The following is a 24,300-nucleotide window of genomic DNA, read 5'->3' on the forward strand; positions in this document are numbered from 1 at the left end:
AGGCGACAATCCTTTTGCCATTTTCACAACCAAATCCGAAAGATTGGAGCTTTTTCGACACATCGTCAACGCTGAATCTCCGCTTACATCTGATGATACGGATCGAGTTCTCACAACGATCAAGCAACATGCAGGCCTTCTTGAAGGACTCTCGGACAGGGAAATCAAACAGATCCAAGCTCTAGCTAGGTTCATATCTGTGGAGCCGTGGACTATTCCGGCCGAATCAACCAAACCGCCTCCGCCACAATCTGAGTTGAAGGTCTCATCCCCGGAAACCATGGTAGTATCTTCACCTTTAGATGAATCAATTTCTGCTTCTAGAAAGTTAGATTTCAACATCTCTATGCCAAATCAGTTTGTGTCTACCTCACGTGATATGTGTGCCCCTTCCATTCCTTTACAAGGTGATCCGTATGATTCTTCTTCACATAAATTACCTGAAAATCTTGTGCCATTATCTAATTTAATGCATACTGTGTCATCTCCCTTCACCATTCGAAATATTAACCAATATGTGTCTCCCATGGCGTGTGCTGCATTCTCTATTCCCATAACTATTCTAGTCTCGAAATCTGCAGAGGTTCCCATCCCTGTGGCCACCTCACATGATTCTGTTCCCATTATCTCTGTGCCCGTGGGCAAATATTCCCGAAAAGGGAAAGAAAAAATTACTATTTCAGGTACAGCCGAGAAAAGAAAAATTGGAGCATTGGAGGATGTTGTCTGCTTGTCTGATTCCAAGCAATCAAAAAGAGGGTCCACATTGCCACCCAGGGTGACAAGGTCCAGGTTAGTTTCAGGCCCAGTACCAAGTCCAGCCCCTGCACCAGCAGCTGCCACTGTCTCATCTGGCTCAAAGATGAAGAGATCTAAGAAGACATACCATCCGATTTTATTGTCTCCAGCTTTGATGTCTGATTGGAGTGTTCATGCTACTAGAGATTTTATTCTGGAGAAATCCATCAATGTGGAAGAGTTGACAGAAAAATGCAACATTGTGCCTATCTTGCGAGATCAATGCCTACTTGCCTCACTTGTTCATACTGGACCATATTCCACATGGCTCACTGTCGAGTTCTACACGAATTTAACTTTGGATACTTTTTCAGAGGGGTCACCTCGGTTTCAACAAGTTTTCATCCGGGATAAATGGTATCCCTTAAGTCCGGCCGTGATCAATTCCTATTTGGGTACTCCAAATCATCAAGCTGCCCCTGACCCGAGTCCTAATCTCCTAGCTGCTGCTTTAACTCACAACAAAGTCGTCACTTGGCCAAGCACCGGACTCGAAAGCCTAAAGCTCACCACGGAACCGACTTCCTTTCAATCTTGGAGAAATCATTTTTGGTCATCTCGCTCAATTTGTGCGACATAGGGAACCTAAGGTACATCTTCCGTTTCCTAGTTTAATTTAATTTTCGGGCTTCTACAGGAACATGGGTTCAAGCCCTACAAAGATGAGGTGGTGATTGCTAATGACTCAGTTTATAAATACGATGATCGTTTAACCCATAAGGATCACTATGATGATAGAGCTACGCTCATGATCACTCCCGACGCACCAACTGTCACGCCCTCTGTGTCTGCCCCTGCATCATCTACTGACACTGTTTCAGCCCTGAATCCTCGTTCTACGGCAGTGTTCAAAGAACCTCAGACGCTCATGGATCGCCGTCAAATTGTTCTCACTCTTCAAGCGTCAATTGCTCAAATTCGCACATCGGTTGCTTCTCAACAAATAACCATTGATGGCTTAGAAAAGTTGTTGGGTGCTCAGTTGGAAGAAATAGCCCGAATTGAGGCCATCTATGCTCGAATTCGATCTACTACTGGCGCTGGCACTGGTTCTATTTCTGAGAGTGATGAATCTGAGTCGGGTACCCCGTCTGCAAGTTAATCCAATCCACTAGTATGATGTTCACCAGTTTGTTTGTCATTTATTTGGCAAAAACAAAGGGGGAGTATTGGAGAAAGGGGGAGTATGGAAAGGTTTGGATGTTTGGAAATGTTTGGTAAGTTTTTGGTTGGTTTTTGGTATGGATGTTAATAATTTTGGTATGAATTGCTATGAATATCTTGGTATTTTTGGTATGTTAACTGCAACTTTGGTATGAATTGCTATGAATGACTTAAGTATGAATGTCTTGAGATATTTGGTATGTTGACTGCATGGTATGAATTGGTTTTAATTGGAATGCATATGAAGAAAGGAAAGCTCCAAGTTAGGGGGAGTAATTCAAATTACAGTATGGAAAGCGTGGCATATATGGTATGTTTGATACAACACTAATTCGTGCACGATTCACTATTTATTAATTGGATGAAGCATGTGAGTCAACATCAACTAAGGTCCAAAATAAAATTCCACACACAAATAAGCCTTGGTCAGGTCCTAAAAGATTTGAAATTGCATATTTAATTTTCTTTATATGTTCAGTACGTATACTATGAGATGTTAATAAAATATATTCGTTTCTTTTTCCCAAAGTATAATGATACTATTGTTTTACCAAATAAATTGCCAAAGGGGGAGATTGTAAGTGTACAACATAGTACACATTAGATTGGCTAATTTATTAGTTTATTTTATTAATATGTAGTGTTAATTAGCATGAATTGTAATTAGTATTTTGGACCAAGCTAAAATGTGTGGTGGAGATTTATTGTTAAAGAAGTTGGACAAAGAGCAAGTCTGAAGATCTCAAGTTTAAAGAAGATGTGGTTGAGAAGAATTCAAGCCACATGTGAAAGCTATAATCAAGGCATGGTGAAATGGAAGCTACGTACAGTATATAAGGAAGGGAAAATGAAAGAGGAAGTTGCCATTTTCTGAAATTCTGAATCCATACGCAAGCTTCCTACATTACTGCTTTAATATTGATTATATTATTTGTGATTTAAACCTGTACTACAAATCAGTACCTGTGACAGCTGAAGTGCTACACCAAAGATGTTTATGGCATGCACGGTTCAGTCCTAAGTAGGTGTTTTAGAAGAGTTGTAGTGGTAAAGGCTGTGAGCCGTTTATAGTTACCTCTTGTAATACTCTGTGGTGAACATCTAGTGGATTGGGCAGACGTGGGTTGCCCCGCAGGCGTAGGAGAAGGAGCTCCGAACTGCGTAACAATCTACTGTGTCTTTACTTTATTTATGCTTTCAATTTCGTTATTTATATGTCAATTAAATTGATTTAATTAAACAGCGAAATTGTCTCGTAACATAAAATCAAGTAGAATCCTTAGAGTTAAATTGATTTCAAGATACACGGGCTTTTTCATCCCCCACACTTAAACCTTTGCTTGTCCTCAAGCAAAAACAAGGACTAAACCACCAATATAGTACTGAAGTTGATCATACTCCCACTGTGCACAACTTAACAAACCACAATCCGACTCGACACAACACAACTTGTTTCAAGAATTATCTTAGCATTCCACACAAGTTCCATTCTCAAGCCAATAACCAAGCACCAAGATTATTATAGAACGTGAGGATCAGGTGTGCACAAATACTAAGTTGAGATTATGCAAAACTTGGCTTTTTGAATGAGATTCCATAGGCTTGCCCTTCATACTCCCACTAGTTCAACTCTAAGATTTCATGCTAAGATCAAGTAGGACTTTTATTAGGCTTGTAATGAGGCTAAGGGTGAATGGTTGACAAAGAAGGGGTAAGGAAATCAAACAAAAGAGAGAACTTTGCACTTATTCACAATTGAGATTGGAAGAGATATGACATCAAAGAACTAAGGGGCAACTAACAACTAAACACAAAACAACACTCTAAAGTAGTGGAGGTTAAGAACAATTTTCAAAGCAAACTATCAAACTTTTATTGAACTTCTTTTTCATTTCTTCATCTCTTTTCAACATTTTTGTGACTTTTTTTTTTTCCAATTTTCTCATCATTTTTTTCTCTTTTTTTTTTCTCTTTTTTTTTTTTTTTTCAAATCAACAAAGATACTTTTTCAATAAATCTAGACCATCACAGTAAGATAACATTATAGAGAGTGTTGCTAACAAAACAAGCTCCAAAAAGAAAAAGAATCACTTCCAACAAAAAGAACAAGTGCACTATTCTCTCAAGGGTGGAGGGAAATATTTTGGCTAAGGTTTAAGGGTTAAATGACAAGGGTTAACACAAGAAGAACAAACACAAAGGGGATTAGGTGCTTAGCACTTATTGAACAAATAGAAAAGGCTCAACGGGGACAACTAGGGGTAAACATATGTGTACAAAGGTAGGCTTAAAAGCTTGGTCTAAACAAAAATGGCCTAAATCATTTCAAAACATGCAAATCTTAGATTTCACTTAGAGAGTAATGAGGCAAGTTCTAGCAAAACAACCATTACCGGAATCTCACATAAGCCTTCACTAGCAATGCACAACACACAAGATCAAGAATTTATTCAATTATTAGGTGGTTAACAAAGTCATTGGCAAGGGAATAGATCAATCATGTGTTACACCTTGACTCATCAATCACAAGTTGCATTGTAACAAGTTCCACCAAGCAAACCACAAACCAACAAACGGGAGTAATCACAAATTCAAGTATATAAAGGCAATTTATTCAACGCAAAGCACAATGAGTCATCCAAGCAAGGTTTCAAAAAGTTCAATTTTTTTTAGTTCAATTTTTTTTAGAAAAGACCCAAATTATCCCCTCCCCCACACTTAAAGGCTACATCGTCCTCGATGTGAAAGAAAATAAAGCACGAGGGGAGAAAATGGTGGCACAATAAGCACAAGGAGCACAATCTCTACTATCTACATTAAGTAAAGCACTAAACACATTTAAAGAAAGTAGAGAAGGTAGATGAGACTCCCCTAATGAATCTTCTTGTGCCAAAGAATCATCATGAAGCCTTCTTGGAATTGAGCATACTCCTTAGTGTCACTCCTAGAGTCAAGGGAATATACACATGAAAGCACAAGTGAAAGCATAATAAATCAAAATTCAAAATATAAAGAAAAAATAAGATAAAATGCAATAAAGTGAAAGATAACATGGGGTGCCTCCCATGAAGCGCTAAGTTTAACGTCGCTAGCTCGACTCAACCTCTCAAGTGTTCAACCATCAATGGATTGAAGGAGAAAAATTCCCATCTTTCTATCAACCTTTTCTTCTAGGTATTTCTTCAAGTGGTGGCCATCAATAAATTCCATTAAGCTCATCTTCACCACTTGAAAGTTTAAGACACCAAGCTCATCCAAATCAAACTCCAAGAATATTCCTTCCTCAAATCCTTTTTTTTATCCATAAATCAAATGAGGTCTTCTTCCTAAAGATTGGGGCTTGATAATACTCAAGAGCTTGATCATTTTCTTGGTCTTCACTTCTTTTCTCTTCTTGACTTTCCTTTTCATTTGCAAATAAGGAGAGTCTTGGATCTTTCTCATGCACCAATAAGAAGTGGGAATCCTTTGATTCAAATATAGGCTAATGCGGGCCTCCACTTTCAAGAACATCAACTCCTCCCGGTTCCCACACTCTTCTAAAGTCTTCACTAATGAGAGTATCATTCATTGGAGAGCATTCATCAAATTCACCGTGCATGTTATCAACTTCACTCTCATTAACTTCTTCTTCAAATGGGGTGCTTTGCAAAAATTCCTTGCCACCATCATCTTGAATCTCAATTTGAGTCTCAATCTTGTCTTCTTTCTCATTCAAATGGTTGGATTCAAGACACTCCTCAAGCACTTCATTTTCAAGATTTTCCCTTACATTCTCATCTCCATCAACCTCATCCCCTTCATTAGATAAGGGAAACTCTTGTTGAACCTCTTCGTTGGACAATGAATCTTGAATTGGCTCTTGAGTTGCCCAACTTTGTACTTGAGCCATCATGTTTTCCGATTGAGTTTGTAACTCATCCACTCGTGAAGACGTTTGCATTATCAAACTCATCAACTTGGACATCATCTCGGGCTCTTGATCAAGGGATTCAAATCCTTGTTGAGGCTCTTGGTAAGAGGGCTCTTGAAATTGGCACAAATGTTGGTAGTTAGGAGCCAATGTATAGCAATTTTTGGCATCATGTGCTCCTCCACAAATGGTGCACCATAAAGGTTGTGGCATAGTAAATGGTGGTGTGCCTCCTTGAAAAGCTTCTTAATTCATGTAGGCAAGATTGAGATGTGGTTCTTGTTGTTCCATTCCTCCATATGTTTGGCTCATATTCCAATTCATTTCGTATCCATAAGGAGGAATTTGGAATGGTGGTAAGGATCTTTGAAACTCATACCCATACATATTTGAGCAATTAGCACTTGAGCACATAAAGCAATTAAAAACAAAGGAAAAAAAATGGTCTAGTCTCCTAGAATAGTTATTCACCAATGTTAACTACCACAAAACAATAAAAACCAAGCCATCCCCGGCAACGGCGCCAAATTTGATGAGGACGTTTTTTCACGCATCCATCAAGTATCAAATCACAGTATAGAGTTTAGATATCGTTCCACTGGAGATGGCTCTTGTAATGTTAGGAATGATGTAAAGTGGAGTTAAGCACAAGCTAAAACTACCCTTTTAGAAGCTAGACCTATCGATAGGGAGATGGTTTGATATGATTAGGCTAATAAAAAAAAGGACAAGTAAAACAAAGGACCGGGATTTGGTTGATTCAAGCTAAGATGCCAAATATTGTACTAAGGATTAGGGAATTAAATCAAGGCATAGGGTAAGTGAGATGCACAAAAGTGTCCAAATACCACTCTCGTAGCTATTTGGACTTGCAACCTCATATTGAACTCCACTCTCGTGACAATTCAACCCAAGGATGCCCAAACAAGAACACAGGGCAAAGATTCCCCTTAACACCCAAAATACTCTCGTATTGGGTATTAAGTGTGTGAATGTGTGGCTAGTGTACAAGCTCTACTCTCGTAGCAACAAACACACTCCAAATCAAGCATATATATAATTGGGATCCAACAATCATACACAAATTTCTCAACAAACCCATTTCACACAACAACCCTAGATCACCCAAATAATCCCCTTTATGCAATACAACTCAAATAGGCATCAATAGCAAGAAATCAAACCAAATCCTAGTCCCAAAACACTTAGCTACTCATAATATAACAATAGATACACAATATTAAAAGAGAAATTGAAAGCATAGATGAAAAGTAAAGAGAAGAGATGAATAAGAAAACTTCTCTATTGAAGCCTTGAAATCCAAGATTTGTAATGTTCTTGAGCTTGGAAATGAAAAGGAAACACAAATCTACACTAATCTAAGCTATTCTAAACTAACCCTAACTAGAGAAATGAAAGGGAAATGAAAGATGTAATGAAAGATATCTTTTGGGGTGGAAAAATCCCCTTAAAAGGGTAAAAAACGGGCTGCAAAAAGTTGCAGAGGGCTGGCCACGGGTGTGGCCACGGCCGTGGCCAGACCCGTGGCCACAGGCAGTGTGCACTGCCTGTGCACTGAGGTCGTCTTCTAGGCCATTTTTTACCCTCAAAATCTTTGAATTAGTCTTTGGTGCTTGAATCAAAGTTGTAGCCCTTCAAGTTAGCTTTCCAATGATATAAAATTCACTTGGTTTGGACATTCCTACGCAGAGATATGATCACAAAACTGAGCAGTGGACGATTTGTGCGGAAATTTCAACTTCTTGCTCTTTTGCTCCACTTTTGCCTTTATTTGTCCAAATGACCAAGACCAATAAACACACCATAATTTGGCTCTCTAAAAGTTGTTTCTCCATCTTCATAGCTTCTGATTGACTCCCATTAACTCTACATGCATCCGAAATGCCCCAAAAATCACTCAATTCATCTAAATCATCAAGAATTACTCATAAGCACACAAATGAATCAAATGATGATACTTCGGACAAAATTATAACAAAGAACAAGGAAAATAAGCTTAAATGCAATGTGAAATTATAAACTTTTAGACTCTTATCAACTCCCCCACACTTAAACCTTTGCTTGTCCTCAAGCAAAAACAAGGACTAAACCACCAATATAGTACTGAAGTTGATCATACTCCCACTGTGCACAACTTAACAAACCACAATCCGACTCGACACAACACAACTTGTTTCAAGAATTATCTTAGCATTCCACACAAGTTCCATTCTCAAGCCAATAACCAAGCACCAATGTTGTGTGAGTTCTCAGAGTTGCGGGAATGGGGTCTTGCCATTGTCAAAGTAATATTTTGTAGGATGTGTGGATTAAGGAGCATGCTCGAGCTTATATGTTAAGCTCTTAATGAAAGTACCAAGATAGAATTAATTGAATCATGGACCAAATCATAATGAATAAGAACAAGACGTCATATAACGATAGGAAAGCCTTTCTGAAAGTCATCCCACACTCTTAGAATAACATTTAAGGACATTCGATCTCATGACTCAAGAATGTGTAAGAGGCATTTCGTCGAACACTTGGTATTCTTAACATCACACACTCCCCTTTTCTCAAAGGTGAAGCATGGTTGATCAACTCCTTAAACTTAGACTAGGTTGTCACTCCCTAATAAGGTTTATAGGAGGATCACTCCCCATGTGAAATTAATTATTATTGCTTGACATTTTCAAGGAAAATATAATTCACTCATTAAGATGTTGAGATTAATTAAGTATATTGATAATACAAAATGAGAAGTGTATTTATAGCTCCTGTTCTTGCCATCCCTTTAATATTTTTTGTTTTGTTGCAATTTTTTATGGTATAAAAATTAATAAAAAATATATTCCATTTTAGCGGGTGAGTTTTTGGATAGAAATATTCTTGAATTGGTGTGTAGCATCTACAATTAGTAATAATATTTGTAAAAAAATTTATTGTCATAAAAATATATGTAAAATTAAAACATATTTAATAATTCTTCTAGATTGTAAAATGTATTATATGAAAATGACAAATATCTCACTTTTCATATGGCTTGAAACTCGGCTAGTGCATAATGGTTCTTTCTTTTATAGACGCTCTCTTACTTTTAAAAATTTTGCAAGAGTGAGACACATGACGTATTGGCTATTGTTTTGTTTGTTTAATCTATCTAAGAACTAATTATTTCTTGTTAGCACACAGTCAATCCAAATAATTTTTTTTTTTTATGTTAACAAAGAATGTAACAAAAAAATTTGTTTTGGTGTGTAGACTAACCCTAATTCATTATCCTTTGTGTACTTCTTCTTCCTTTGTAGTTTTTACCAATGATTAGGAAATATATTTTTGTAAAGGTTTGATTATGAAAAAATATTGGGTGAGCTCAAAGTTTTCAAACCCTTTTCCCAAAGCTCTTCTAATATAGTTTTGAACAACTTTACTTATAACAATCTCACTAAGATACTTAACAGATCTATCTGGTAATTGTGTGTTCATATGAGCTGGTTTAAGTTTCTGCATCCCAAGCTTGCAAAATATGAAATAAGGCAATAGATTGTTACTATCACCCAAAGCCCTTTGCACGTGAAAATTACTCATAAGATAAGGTAAAGTGAAACTCTCTAGATTACAAAAATGACAACTGACAAAAAAGTGGATGGAATTGAATTATAAATTAAATTAGATGGTATATTAATTAAATAATTACCTCTTAACAGATAAATGTAGATAGACAGCATGGAAAAGCATAACAAATTAAATATAACAAATGATAATGTTGAAAGAAATTATATTGATAATTGCACCCAATTTTTTCAAATAATAATGATCACAAATAACATAAAAGCACAATAAACGTAAAAAATGATACAAAGCAACATATAACGAGAGTAGAATAAAACAAAGCAGTAAATCTTTAAATCCTTCTAATTAAGAACCAATCGGGCACTATTTGGTCTTCTTACTGGATGGCTTCTTAAAATGGGCTTGCACCACTTGGATGGCTTCTTAAAATGGAGTTGCACCACTTGGAAGAACATCATTATCAGATTGAGTAGTAGTCATGACTGGCATGGCCGGCGTCTGGACTGGCATTGTACGTTGGTTTAGGATTTGACGCACTGTAGATAGAAGTGTTTCCATTTTCTGTTTCAAGGGAAGTAGCTCTGCCAATGGGAGATTAGAGATAGAAGGCATACCTTTTGCAGCTTCAGTTAAAGCTTTACTTACATTCATTTCATGTTGAATCTGTTCTTCAAGCAGATTAATTCTATGATTCATATTTCTAATGTTTGCCTCCTCCTGAGAAAGGAGAAACTCTTCGGTGTCGTTGGTTTCTATTGTAAGATTTTCCCTTTCAGCAACGTATTTGTTTAGGACCTCAGGCACACTAGGACTGCCAAATGTATAAACCTTTTCCTGATTTGGTGGGAAAACTACTACCAAGATCTTCACACCACAAAGTGTTGAAATCTCGCTGGCCTTCTTGAACAAGCCAAAGCGACGCTTTGAGAATGACACATTACGTTGAACATCATTTTCAATCCTCTCTAGGGGAATTCTTCTGCGACCCCTACCCAACCTCCTAGTACTATTATTGCTTGACATTTTCAAAGAAAATATAATTCACACACTAAGATGTTGGGATTTAGTATATTGATAATGCAGAATGAGATGTATGTGTATTTATAGCTCTTGTTGTTGCCATCCCGTTAATATTTTTTTGTTTTGTTGCTATTTTTATTATGGTATCAAAATTAAAACAAAATAAATTCCATGTTTGCGGGAGAGTTTTTGGATAAAAATTTTCTTGAGTTGGTATGTAGGATCCAGAATTAGTAATAATATTTTTTTAAAAAATTATTGTCATAAAAAAAAATATATAATTAAAACATATTTAATAATTCTTCTAGATTGTACAATGTATTAGATTTTTAATCGTTGTAAGTGTGGACCCAATATTTTTAAAAATAATTATTAATGGAGAACTCATGGACTAATCTTGTTCGTTCCTTTATCTATTTGGATGACTTAGATTTGATTTACTAAGATGACACGGATTGGTTTTTTTGGATGGGGTTAGTAGTGTCTTTTTTATTTTTTGTAACTGTTGTAAATGTGACGAGATTTGTTTCCTATTTTCTTGGATCATCACTATTGCGAATTGGAGCCGCAATTTCTTCATCATCAATGGAGTGTTCAACGGGATGAGGATTAGGTTTATGTGATTGCAATTTTGAATTGGGGGAATAGGAATGGTGATACTTGACTTGATGATGTTAATTAACGTGATTGGTTCCAAATGGGACGATGTAATTACCTAATCTAGACATATGGCGTCGAGCTCCTATCCCCTTAATTTGGAAATAAAAAATATTCAAGACATGTGTTACTTGGTTGGATTTCTCGATTCTAACTCAGGTGGACCCTAGGACACCCATTAATTAACTTGAGTGACAACCTCAGGGTCATCTTTGCGGTGAGCTTCCCCGACTTGACCACGGGATTGGGTTTTCGAGGACGACCATCATGCGCACATTGACTTGAGTGACAACCTTGGGCCTATGGTTCATGGCCAACAGTCCATTTCGTGTTATACTTCTCTAGGGATGGCCTGTTTGTTATCGGTCTCAGTCCTAACCAATCTCAAGTCGGTACTCAAGTTCCCAACCGATCGAAAGCCGACTTTGCTCAAGTTGAACAATCGATTTCATGCCCCCAACGTCCTCAGCTTGTGTCTTCTCGTCCAAGTCAACCCGACCTCCTAGGTGAGTTGAATTCCACCTCTGCCCGACTATCCTTCGTCGATCAGGGTCGATTCGTCGATGCCACGCAAAGCTCCAGATGGAAGAGAGTTGTGGTGGGTTGTGTGTGGATGGACCCACCCATCACCCTTAGTCCCAGAGCGAATAGAGTTGTGGTGGGTTGTGTGTGGATGGACCCACCCATCACCCTTATGATAGGGTCCTCTTGATTCGGTAAAACGAAGCTTTTGAGCCCCGCTACTAACTTATTGAGTACAATCATAGCTCGTTGGATTGCAACTACTCGTGCTTGGATGTCTGGGTTGTGGCGTGGGCGACTGAGTTTGGAGGCTCGGGGTTGGCCCTCCACCCTGGTTGTTATTCATGTGATCCCTCAAGTCCACCCCTGGTCCTAAGGGCAAGGTCTACCCAACTTGCAGGCCCGTTCAATGTGTTGCCATCAAGGGTGACGCTAATGTTGTGTGAGTTCTCAGAGTTGCGGGAATGGGGTCTTGCCATTGTCAAGGTAATATTTTGTAGGATGTGTGGATTAAGGAGCATGCTCGAGCTTATATGTTAAGCTCTTAATGAAAGTACCATGATAGAATTAATTGAATCATGGACCAAATCATAATGAATATGAACAAGACGTCATATAACGATAGGAAAGCCTTTCTGAAAGTCATCCCACACTCTTAGAATAACATTTAAGGACATTCGATCTCATGACTCAAGAATGTGTAAGAGGCATTTCATCGAACACTTTGTATTCTTAACACCACACACTCTCCTTTTCTCAAAGGTGAAGCATGGTTGATCAACTCTTAAACTTAGACTAGGTTGTCACTCTGATGAGGACGTTTTTCACGCATCCATCAAGTATCAAATCACAGTATAGAGTTTAGATATCGTTCCACTGGAGATGGCTCTTGTAATGTTAGGAATTGATGCAAAGTGGAGTTAAGCACAAACTTGAACAATTCTTTTAGAAGCTAGACCTATCGATAAGGAGATGGTTTGATATGATTAAGCTAATTACAAATAAGACAAGTAAAACAAAGGACTGGGACTTGGTTGATTCAAGCTAAGATGCCAAATATTGTACTCAAGATTATGGAATTAAACAAGGCATAGGGTAAGTGAGATGCACAAAAGTGTCCAAATACCACTCTCGAAGCTATTTGGACTTGCAACCTAACCTTAAACTCCACTCTCGTGGCAATTCAACCCAAGGTTGCCCAAGCAAGAACACAAGGCAATAATTCTCCTTAATACCCGAAATACTCTTGTATTTGGCATTAAGTGTGTGAATGTGTGGCTAGTGTACAAGCTCTACTCTCGTAGCAACAAACACACTCCAAATCAAGCATATAATTGGGATCCAACAATCATACACAAATTTCTCAACAAACCCATTTCACACAACAACCCTAGATCACCCAAATAATCCCCTTTATGCAATACAACTCAAATAGGCATCAATATCAAGAAATCAAACCAAATCCTAGTCCCAAAACACTTAGCTACTCATAATATAACAATAGATACACAATATTAAAAGAGTAATTGAAAGCATAGATGAAAAGTAAAGAGAAGAGATAAATAGAAAACTTCTCTATTGAAGTCTTGAAATCCAAGAGTTGCAATGTTCTTGAGCTTGAAAATGGAAAGGAACCACAAATCTACACTAATCTAAGCTATTCTAAACTAACCCTAACTAGAGAAATGAAAGGGAAACGAAAGATGTAATGAAAGATATCTTTTGGGGTGGAAAAATCCCCTTAAAAGGGTAAAAAACGGGCTGCAAAAAGTTGCAGAGGGCTGGCCACGGGTGTGGCCACGGCGTGGCTTCACCCGTGGCCAGAAATGCAGGGCACACTGCCCAGTGGCCACGGGTGTGGCCACGGCAGTGGCCAGACCTGTGGCCACAGGCAGTGTGCACTGCCTGTGCACTGAGGTCGTATTCTAGGCCAGTTTTCACCCTCAAAAACTTTGAATTAGCCTTTGGTTAATGAATCAAAGTTGTAGCCCTTCAAGCTAGCTTTCCAATGATATAAAATTTACTTGGTTTGGACAATCCTACGCAGAGATATGATCAAAAAACCGAGCAGTGGACGATTTGTGCGGAAATTTCAACTTCTTGCTCTTTTGCTCCACTTTTGCCTTTATTTGTCTAAATGACCAAGACCAATAAACACACCATAATTTGGCGCTCTAAAAGGTGTTTCTCCATCTTCATAGCTTCTCATTGACTCCCATTGACTCTACATGCATCCGAAATGCCCCAAAAATCACTCAATTCATCTAAATCATCAATAATTACTCATAAGCACACAAATGAATCAAATGAGGATACTTCGGACAAAATTATAACAAATAACAAGGAAAATAAGCTTAAATGCAATGTGAAATTATAAACTTTTAGACTCCCTAATAAGGTTTATAGGAGGATCACTCCCCATGTGAAATTAATTATTAATGCTTGACATTTTCAAGGAAAATATAATTCACTCATTAAGATGTTGAGATTAATTAAGTATATTGATAATACAAAATGAGAAGTGTATTTATAGCTCCTGTTCTTGCCATCCCTTTAATATTTTTTGTTTCGTTGCAATTTTTTATGGTATAAAAATTTATAAAAAAATATATTCCATTTTTGCGGGTGAGTTTTTGTATAGAAATATTCTTGAATTGGTGTGTAGCATCTACAATTAGTAATAATATTTGTAAAAAAATTTATTGTCATAAAAATATATATAAAATTAAAACATATTTAATAATTCTTCTAGATTGTAAAATGTATTATATGAAAATGACAAATATCTCACTTTTCATATGGCTTGAAACTCGGCTAGTGCATAATGGTTCTTTCTTTTATAGACGCTCTCTTACTTTTAAAAATTTTGCAAGAGTGAGACACATGACGTATTGGCTATTGTTTTGTTTGTTTAATCTATCTAAGAACTAATTATTTCTTGTTAGCACACAGTCAATCCAAATAATTTTTTTTTTTTTATGTTAACAAAGAATGTAACAAAAAAATTTGTTTTGGTGTGTAGACTAACCCTAATTCATTATCCTTTGTGTACTTCTTCTTCCTTTGTAGTTTTTACCAATGATTAGGAAATATATTTTTGTAAAGGTTTGATTATGAAAAAATATTGGGTGAGCTCAAAGTTTTCAAACCCTTTTCCCAAAGCTCTTCTAATATAGTTTTGAACAACTTTACTTATAACAATCTCACTAAGATACTTAACAGATCTATCTGGTAATTGTGTGTTCATATGAGCTGGTTTAAGTTTCTGCATCCCAAGCTTGCAAAATATGAAATAAGGCAATAGATTGTTACTATCACCCAAAGCCCTTTGCACGTGAAAATTACTCATAAGATAAGGTAAAGTGAAACTCTCTAGATTACAAAAATGACAACTGACAAAAAAGTGGATGGAATTGAATTATAAATTAAATTAGATGGTATATTAATTAAATAATTACCTCTTAACAGATAAATGTAGATAGACAGCATGGAAAAGCATAACAAATTAAATATAACAAATGATAATGTTGAAAGAAATTATATTGATAATTGCACCCAATTTTTTCAAATAATAATGATCACAAATAACATAAAAGCACAATAAACGTAAAAAATGATACAAAGCAACATATAACGAGAGTAGAATAAAACAAAGCAGTAAATCTTTATATCCTTCTAATTAAGAACCAATTCAATCGGGCACTATTTGGTCTTCTTACTGGATGGCTTCTTAAAATGGAGTTGCACCACTTGGAAGAACATCATTATCAGATTGAGTAGTAGTCATGACTGGCATGGCCGGCGTCTGGACTGGCATTGTACGTTGGTTTAGCATTTGACGCACTGTAGATAGAAGTGTTTCCATTTTCTGTTTCAAGGGAAGTAGCTCTGCCAATGGGAGATTAGAGATAGAAGGCATACCTTTTGCAGCTTCAGTTAAAGCTTTACTTACATTCATTTCATGTTGAATCTGTTCTTCAAGCAGATTAATTCTATGATTCATATTTCTAATGTTAGCCTCCTCCTGAGAACGGAGAAACTCTTCGGTGTCGTTGGTTTCTATTGTACGATTTTCCCTTTCAGCAACGTATTTGTTTAGGACCTCAGGCACACTAGGACTGCCGAATGTATAAACCTTTTCCTGATTTGGTGGGAAAACTACTACCAAGATCTTCACACCACAAAGTGTTGAAATCTCGTTGGCCTTCTTGAACAAGCCAAAGCGACGCTTTGAGAATGACACATTACGTTGAACATCATTTTCAATCCTCTCTAGGGGAATTCTTCTGCGACCCCTACCCAACCTCCTAGTTCTATTATTGCTTGACATTTTCAGAGAAAATATAATTCACACACTAAGATGTTGGGATTTAGTATATTGATAATGCAGAATGAGATGTATGTGTATTTATAGCTCTTGTTGTTGCCATCCGGTTAATATTTTTTTGTTTCGTTGCAATTTTTATTATGGTATCAAAATTAAAACAAAATAAATTCCATGTTTGCGAGAGAGTTTTTGGATAAAAATTTTCTTGAGTTGGTATGTAGGATCTAGAATTAGTAATAATATTTTTTTAAAAAATTATTGTCATAAAAAATATATATAATTAAAACATACTTAATAATTCTTCTAGATTGTACAATGTATTAGATTTTTAATCGTTATAAGTGTGGACCCCATATTTTTAAAAATAATTATTATTGGAGAACTCATGGACTAATCTTGTTCGTTCCTTTTTCAATTTGGATGACTTAGATTTGATTTACTAAGATGACACCGGATTGGTTTTTTTGAATGGGGTTAGTAGTGTCTTTTTTATTTTTTGTAACTGTTGTAGATGTGACGAGATTTGTTTCCTATTTTCTTGGATCATCACTATTGCGAATTGGAGCCGCAATTTCTTCATCATCAATGGAGTGTTCAACGGGATGAGGATTAGGTTTATGTGATTGCAATTTTGAATTGTGGGAATAGGAATGGTGATACTTGACTTGATGATGTTAATTAACGTGATTCGTTCCAAATGGGATATAATTACCTAATCTAGACATATGGCGTCGAGCTCCTATCCCCTTTGGAAATAACAAATATTCAAGACATGTGTAACTAGGTTGGATTTCTCGATTCTAACTCGGGTGGACCATAGGACACCCATTAATTAACTTGAGTGACAACCTCAGGGTCATCTTTGCGGTGAGCTTCCCCGACTTGACCACGGGATTGGGTTTTCGAGGCCGACCATCATGCGCACATTGACTTGAGTAACAACCTTGGGCCTAGGGTTCATGGCCAACAGTCCATTTCGTGTTATACTTCCCTAGGGATGGCCTGTTTTTTATCGGTCTCAGTCCTAAGCAATCTCAAGTCGGTACTCAAGTTCCCAACCGATCCAAAGCCGACTCTGCTCGAGTTAAACAATCGATTTCATGCCCCCAACGTCCTCAGCTTGTGTCTTCTCGTCCAAGTCGACCCGGCCTCCTAGGTGAGTTGAATTCCACCTCTGCCCGACTATCCTTCGTCGATCAGGGTCGATTCGTCCATGCCACACAAAGCCCCAGAGGGAAGAGAGTTGTGGTGGGTTGTGTGTGGATGGACCCACCCATCACCCTTAGTCCCAGAGCGAATAGAGTTGTGGTGGGTTGTGTATTGATGGACCCACCCATCACCCTTATGATAGGGTCCTCTTGATTAGGTAAAACCAAGCTTTTGAGCCCCGCTACTAACTTATTGAGTACAATCATGAATCGTTGGATTGCAACTACTCATGCTTGGATGTCTGGGTTGTGTGGTGGGCGACGGAGTTTGGAGGCTCGGGGTTGGCTCTCCACCCTGGTTGTTATTCATGTGATCCCTCAAGTCCACCCCTGGTCCCAAGGGCAAGGTCTACCCAACTTGCAGGCCCGTTCAATGTGTTGCCATCAAGGGTGACGCTAATGTTGTGTGAGTTCTCAGAGTTGCCGGAATGGGGTCTTGCCATTGTCAAAGTAATATTATGTAGGATGTGTGGGTTAAGGAGCATGCTCGAGCTTATATGTTAAGCTCTTAATGAAAGTACCATGATAGAATTAATTGAATCATGGTCCAAATCATAATGAATAAGAACAAGACGTCATATAACGATAGGAAAGCCATTCCGAAAGTCATCCCACACTCTTAGAATAACATTTAAGGACATTCGATCTCATGACTCAAGAATGTGTAAGAGGCATTTCATCGGACACTTGGTATTCTTAACATCACACACTCCCCTTTTCTCAAAGGTGAAGCATGGTTGATCAACTCCTTAAACATAGACTAGGTTGTCACTCCCTAATAAGGTTTATAGGAGGATCACTCCCCATGTGAAATTAATTATTATTGCTTGACATTTTCAAGGAAAATATAATTCACTCATTAAGATGTTGAGATTAATTAAGTATATTAATAATACAAAATGAGAAGTGTATTTATAGCTCCAGTTCTTGCCATCCCATTAATATTTTTTGTTTCGTTGCAATTTTTTATGGTACAAAAATTAATACAAAATATATTCCATTTTAGCGGGTGAGTTTTTGGATAGAAATATTCTTGAATTGGTGTGTAGGATCTACAATTAGTAATAATATTTGTTAAAAAAATTATTGTCATAAAAATATATGTAAAATTAAAACATATTTAATAATTCTTCTAGATTGTAAAATGTATTATATGAAAATGACAAATATCTCACTTTTCATATGGCTTGAAACTCGGCTAGTGCATAATGGTTCTTTCTTTTATAGAGGCTCGCATACTTTTAAAAATTTTGCAAGAGTGAGACACATGACGTATTGGCTATTGTTTTGTTTGTTTAATCTATCTACGAGCTAATTATTTCTTGTTAGCACACAGTCAATCCAAATATTTTTTTTTTTTTTATGTTAACAAAGAATGTAACAAATAAATTTGTTTAGGTGTGTAGACTAACCCTAATTCATTATCCTTTGTGTACTTCTTCTTCCTTTGTAGTTTTTACCAATGATTAGGAAATATATTTTTGTAAAGGTTTGATTATGAAAAATATTGGGTGAGCTCAAAGTTTTCAAACCCTTTTCCCAAAGCTCTTCTAATATAGTTTTGAATAACTTTACTTATAACAATCTCACTAAGATACTTAACAGATCTATCTGGTAATTGTGTATTCATATGAGCTGGTTTAAGTTTCTGCATCCCAAGCTTGCAAAATATGAAATAAGGCAATAGATTGTTACTATCACCCAAAGCCCTTTGCACGTGAAAATTACTCATAAGATAAGGTAAAGTGAAACTCTCTAGATTACAAAAATGACAACTGACAAAAAAGTGGATGGAATTGAATTATAAATTAAATTAGATGGTATATTAATTAAATAATTACCTCTTAACAGATAAATGTAGATAGACAGCATGGAAAAGCATAACAAAATAAATATAACAAATGATAATGTTGAAAGAAATTATATTGATAATGGCACCCAATTTTTTCAAATAATAATGATCACAAATAACATAAAAGCACAATAAACGTAAAAAATGATACAAAGCAACATATAACGAGAGTAGAATAAAACAAAGCAGTAAATCTTTAAATCCTTCTAATTAAGAACCAATCGGGCACTATTTGGTCTTCTTACTGGATGGCTTCTTAAAATGGGCTTGCACCACTTGGATGGCTTCTTAAAATGGAGTTGCACCACTTGGAAGAACATCATTATCAGATTGAGTAGTAGTCATGACTGGCATGGCCGGCGTCTGGACTGGCATTGTACGTTGGTTTAGGATTTGACGCACTGTAGATAGAAGTGTTTCCATTTTCTGTTTCAAGGGAAGTAGCTCTGCCAATGGGAGATTAGAGATAGAAGGCATACCTTTTGCAGCTTCAGTTAAAGCTTTACTTACATTCATTTCATGTTGAATCTGTTCTTCAAGCAGATTAATTCTATGATTCATATTTCTAATGTTTGCCTCCTCCTGAGAAAGGAGAAACTCTTCGGTGTCGTTGGTTTCTATTGTACGATTTTCCCTTTCAGCAACGTATTTGTTTAGGACATCAGGCACACTAGGACTGCCGAATGTATAAACCTTTTCCTGATTTGGTGGGAAAACTACTACCAAGATCTTCACACCACAAAGTGTTGAAATCTCGCTGGCCTTCTTGAACAAGCCAAAGCGACGCTTTGAGAATGACACATTACGTTGAACATCATTTTCAATCCTCTCTAGGGGAATTCTTTGGCGGCCCCTACCCAACCTCCTAGTTCTATTATTGCTTGACATTTTCAGAGAAAATATAATTCACACACTAAGATGTTGGGATTTAGTATATTGATAATGCAGAATGAGATGTACGTGTATTTATAGCTCTTGTTGTTGCCATCCCGTTAATATTTTTTTGTTTCGTTGCAATTTTTATTATGGTATCAAAATTAAAACAAAATAAATTCCATGTTTGCCGGAGAGTTTTTGGATAAAAATTTTCTTGAGTTGGTATGTAGGATCCAGAATTAGTAATAATATGTTTTAAAAAAAATTATTGTTCCTAAAAAATATATATATAATTAAAACATACTTAATAATTCTTCTACATTGTACAATGTATTAGATTTTTAATCGTTATAAGTGTGGACCCAATATTTTTAAAAATAATTATTAATGGAGAACTCATGGACTAATCTTGTTCGTTCCTTTTTCTATTTGGATGACTTAGATTTGATTTACTAAGATGACACGGATTGGTTTTTTTGAAAGGGGTTAGTAGTGTCTTTTTTTTTTTGTAACTGTTGTAGATGTGACGAGATTTGTTTCCTATTTTCTTGGATCATCACTATTGCGAATTGGAGCCGCAATTTCTTCATCATCAATGGAGTGTTCAACGGGATGAGGATTCGGTTTATGTGATTGTAATTTTGAATTGGTGGAATAGGAATGATGATACTTGACTTAATGATGATAATTAACGTGATTGGTTCCAAATGGGATGTAATTACCTAATCTAGACATATGGCGTCGAGCTCCTATCCCCTTAATTTGGAAATAGCAAATATTCAAGACATGTGTTACTAGGTTGGATTTCTCGATTCTAACTCGGGTGGACCCTAGGACACCCATTAATTAACTTGAGTGACAACCTCAGGGTCATCTTTGCGGTGAGCTTCCCCGACTTGACCACGGGATTGGGTTTTCGAGGCCGACCATCATGCGCACACTGACTTGAGTGACAACCTCAGGCCTAGGGTTCATGGCCAACAGTCCATTTCGTGTTATACTTCCCTAGGGATGGCCTGTTTGTTATCGGTCTCAGTCCTAAGCAATCTCAAGTCGGTACTCAAGTTCCCAACCGATCCAAATCCGACTTTGCTCGAGTTGAACTATCGATTTCATGTCCCCAACGTCCTCAGCTTGTGTCTTCTCGTCCATGTCGACCCGGCCTCCTAGGTGAAATAAATTCCACCTCTGCCCGAGTATCCTTCGTCGATTAGGGTCGATTAGTCGATGCCACGCTAAGCCCCAGAGGGATTAGAGTTGTGGTGGGTTGTGTGTGGATGGACCCACCCATCATCCTTATGATAGGGTCCTCTTGATTAGGTAAAACCAAGCTTTTGAGCCCCGCTACTAACTTATTGAGTACAATCATAGCTCGTTGGATTGCAACTACTCGGGCTTGGATGTCTAGGTTGTGGGGTGGGCGAAGGAGTTTGGAGGCTCGGGGTTGGCTCTCCACCTTGGTTGTTATTCATGTGGTCCCTCAAGTCCACCCCTGGTCCCAAGTGCAAGGTCTACCCAACTTGCAGTCCCGTTCAAAGTGTTGACATCAAGGGTGACGCTAATGTTGTGTGAGTTCTCAGAGTTGCGGGAATGGGGTCTTGCCATTGTCAAAGTAATATTTTGTAGGATGTGTGGGTTAAGGAGCATGCTCGAGCTTATATGTTAAGTTCTTGATGAAAGTACCATGATAGAATTAATTGAATCATGGTCCAAATCATAATGAATAAGAACAAGACGTCATATAACGACAGGAAAGCCATTCTGAAAGTCATCCCACACTCTTAGAATAACATTTAAGGACATTCGATCTCATGACTCAAGAATGTGTGAGAGGCATTTCATCGGACACTTGGTATTCTTAACATCACACACTCCCCTTTTCTCAAAGGTGAAGCATGGTTGATCAACTCCTTAAACATAGACTAGGTTGTCACTCCCTAATAAGGTTTATAGGAGGATCACTCCCCATGTGAAATTAATTATTATTGCTTGACATTTTCAAGGAAAATATAATTCACTCATTAAGATGTTGAGATTAATTAAGTATATTGATAATACAAAATGAGAAGTGTATTTATAGCTCCAGTTCTTGCCATCCCATTAATATTTTTTGTTTCGTTGCAATTTTTTATGGTACAAAAATTAATACAAAATATATTCCATTTTAGCGGGTGAGTTTTTGGATAGAAATATTCTTGAATTGGTGTGTAGGATCTACAATTAGTAATAATATTTGTTAAAAAAATTATTGTCATAAAAATATATGTAAAATTAAAACATATTTAATAATTCTTCTAGATTGTAAAATGTATTATATGAAAATGACAAATATCTCACTTTTCATATGGCTTGAAACTCGGCTAGTGCATAATGGTTCTTTCTTTTATAGAGGCTCGCATACTTTTAAAAATTTTGCAAGAGTGAGAGACATGACTTATTGGCTATTGTTTTGTTTGTTTAATCTATCTACGAGCTAATTATTTCTTGTTAGCACACAGTCAATCCAAATATTTTTTTTTTTTTTATGTTAACAAAGAATGTAACAAATAAATTTGTTTAGGTGTGTAGACTAACCCTAATTCATTATCCTTTGTGTACTTCTTCTTCCTTTGTAGTTTTTACCAATGATTAGGAAATATATTTTTGTAAAGGTTTGATTATGAAAAAATATTGGGTGAGCTCAAAGTTTTCAAACCCTTTTCCCAAAGCTCTTCTAATATAGTTTTGAATAACTTTACTTATAACAATCTCACTAAGATACTTAACAGATCTATCTGGTAATTGTGTGTTCATATGAGCTGGTTTAAGTTTCTGCATCCCAAGCTTGCAAAATATGAAATAAGGCAATAGATTGTTACTATCACCCAAAGCCCTTTGCACGTGAAAATTACTCATAAGATAAGGTAAAGTGAAACTCTCTAGATTACAAAAATGACAACTGACAAAAAAGTGGATGGAATTGAATTATAAATTAAATTAGATGGTATATTAATTAAATAATTACCTCTTAACAGATAAATGTAGATAGACAGCATGGAAAAGCATAACAAAATAAATATAACAAATGATAATGTTGAAAGAAATTATATTGATAATGGCACCCAATTTTTTCAAATAATAATGATCACAAATAACATAAAAGCACAATAAACGTAAAAAATGATACAAAGCAACATATAACGAGAGTAGAATAAAACAAAGCAGTAAATCTTTAAATCCTTCTAATTAAGAACCAATCGGGCACTATTTGGTCTTCTTACTGGATGGCTTCTTAAAATGGGCTTGCACCACTTGGATGGCTTCTTAAAATGGAGTTGCACCACTTGGAAGAACATCATTATCAGATTGAGTAGTAGTCATGCAGTTGTTATATTATAGACCGCGGTGCATAATCAATTATGCACCGCGGCCCATATACGGCGCCGTTTCTTTAAGTAAAGAAACGGCCCGCCGTTAGAGTTAACGGAGTCCGTTTGTTTGGTATATTAAACACCAACTGACACTACAGTATATCTAAACCGACACTGCAGTTATATCAAAATGATACTGTAGTTATAGTGAAATGAACCTGCAGTGTATATAAACTGAAACTGAATAACATTTCACATATTTGAGTGTATATTGTACAATGAAGCTGTAATTATATCAAAATGATCATGTAGTTGTGTTTTAATAAAACTATATTGTATATAAAATAAAATTAAATAATATTTTCACATATTTGAGTCTATAAATATCGAATGAAACTATAGTTATATCGAAATGAAACTGTAGTTGTGTTCAACTGAAACTGCAGTGTATACAAAATGACACTGAATAACAGAGTTACTTTTCGCAAAAGGGTGCGAAACGGCGGAAATAAACACTGTTAATTTTCATTTAAAAAAAAGACATGCGGTGCATAATCGATTATGCACCGCGGTGCATAATATAATTTGCCGTAGTCATGGCTGGCATGGCTGGCGTCTAGACTGGCATTGTACGTTGGTTTAGCATTTGACGCACTGTAGATAGAAGTGTTTCCATTTTCTGTTTCAAGGAAAGTAGCTCTGCCAATGGGAGATTAGAAATAGAAGGCATACCTTTTGCAGCTTCAGTTAAAGCTTTACTTACATTCATTTCATGTTCAATCTGTTCTTCAAGCAGATTAATTTTATGATTCATATTTCTAATGTTTGCCTCCTCCTGAGAACGGAGAAACTCTTCGGTTTATCGTTGGTTTCTATTATACGATTTTCCCTTTCAGCAACGTATTTGTTTAGGACATCAGGCACCCTAGGACTGCCGAATGTATAAACCTTTTCCTGATTTGGTGGGAAAACTACTACCAAGATCTTCACACCACAAAGTGTTGAAATCTCGCTGGCTTTCATGAACAAGCCAAAGCGAC

The 24,300-nt window shown here is 36.6% G+C and overlaps 3 protein-coding genes across 3 annotated transcripts; all 3 read right to left on the minus strand.

The window, feature by feature from the left end:
* Positions 1-9,871: 9,871 nt before the first annotated feature.
* Positions 9,872-10,471, minus strand: LOC109180023 (agamous-like MADS-box protein AGL29). The gene has a single exon (XM_019329508.1). It carries the CDS (start codon positions 10,469-10,471, stop codon positions 9,872-9,874), a length of 600 nt encoding a protein of 199 aa, XP_019185053.1.
* Positions 10,472-15,377: 4,906 nt separating this feature from the next.
* Positions 15,378-15,977, minus strand: LOC109180024 (MADS-box transcription factor 23-like). The gene has a single exon (XM_019329509.1). It carries the CDS (start codon positions 15,975-15,977, stop codon positions 15,378-15,380), a length of 600 nt encoding a protein of 199 aa, XP_019185054.1.
* Positions 15,978-19,322: 3,345 nt separating this feature from the next.
* On the minus strand, positions 19,323-19,922 carry LOC109180025 (agamous-like MADS-box protein AGL61). Its single transcript, XM_019329510.1, has one exon. It carries the CDS (start codon positions 19,920-19,922, stop codon positions 19,323-19,325), a length of 600 nt encoding a protein of 199 aa, XP_019185055.1.
* Between the last annotated feature and the right edge of the window lie 4,378 nt (positions 19,923-24,300).

This window comes from Ipomoea nil, unplaced genomic scaffold (genome assembly GCF_001879475.1).
Source record: "Ipomoea nil cultivar Tokyo-kokei standard unplaced genomic scaffold, Asagao_1.1 scaffold0987, whole genome shotgun sequence".
NCBI classification, from domain to species: domain Eukaryota; kingdom Viridiplantae; phylum Streptophyta; class Magnoliopsida; order Solanales; family Convolvulaceae; genus Ipomoea; species Ipomoea nil.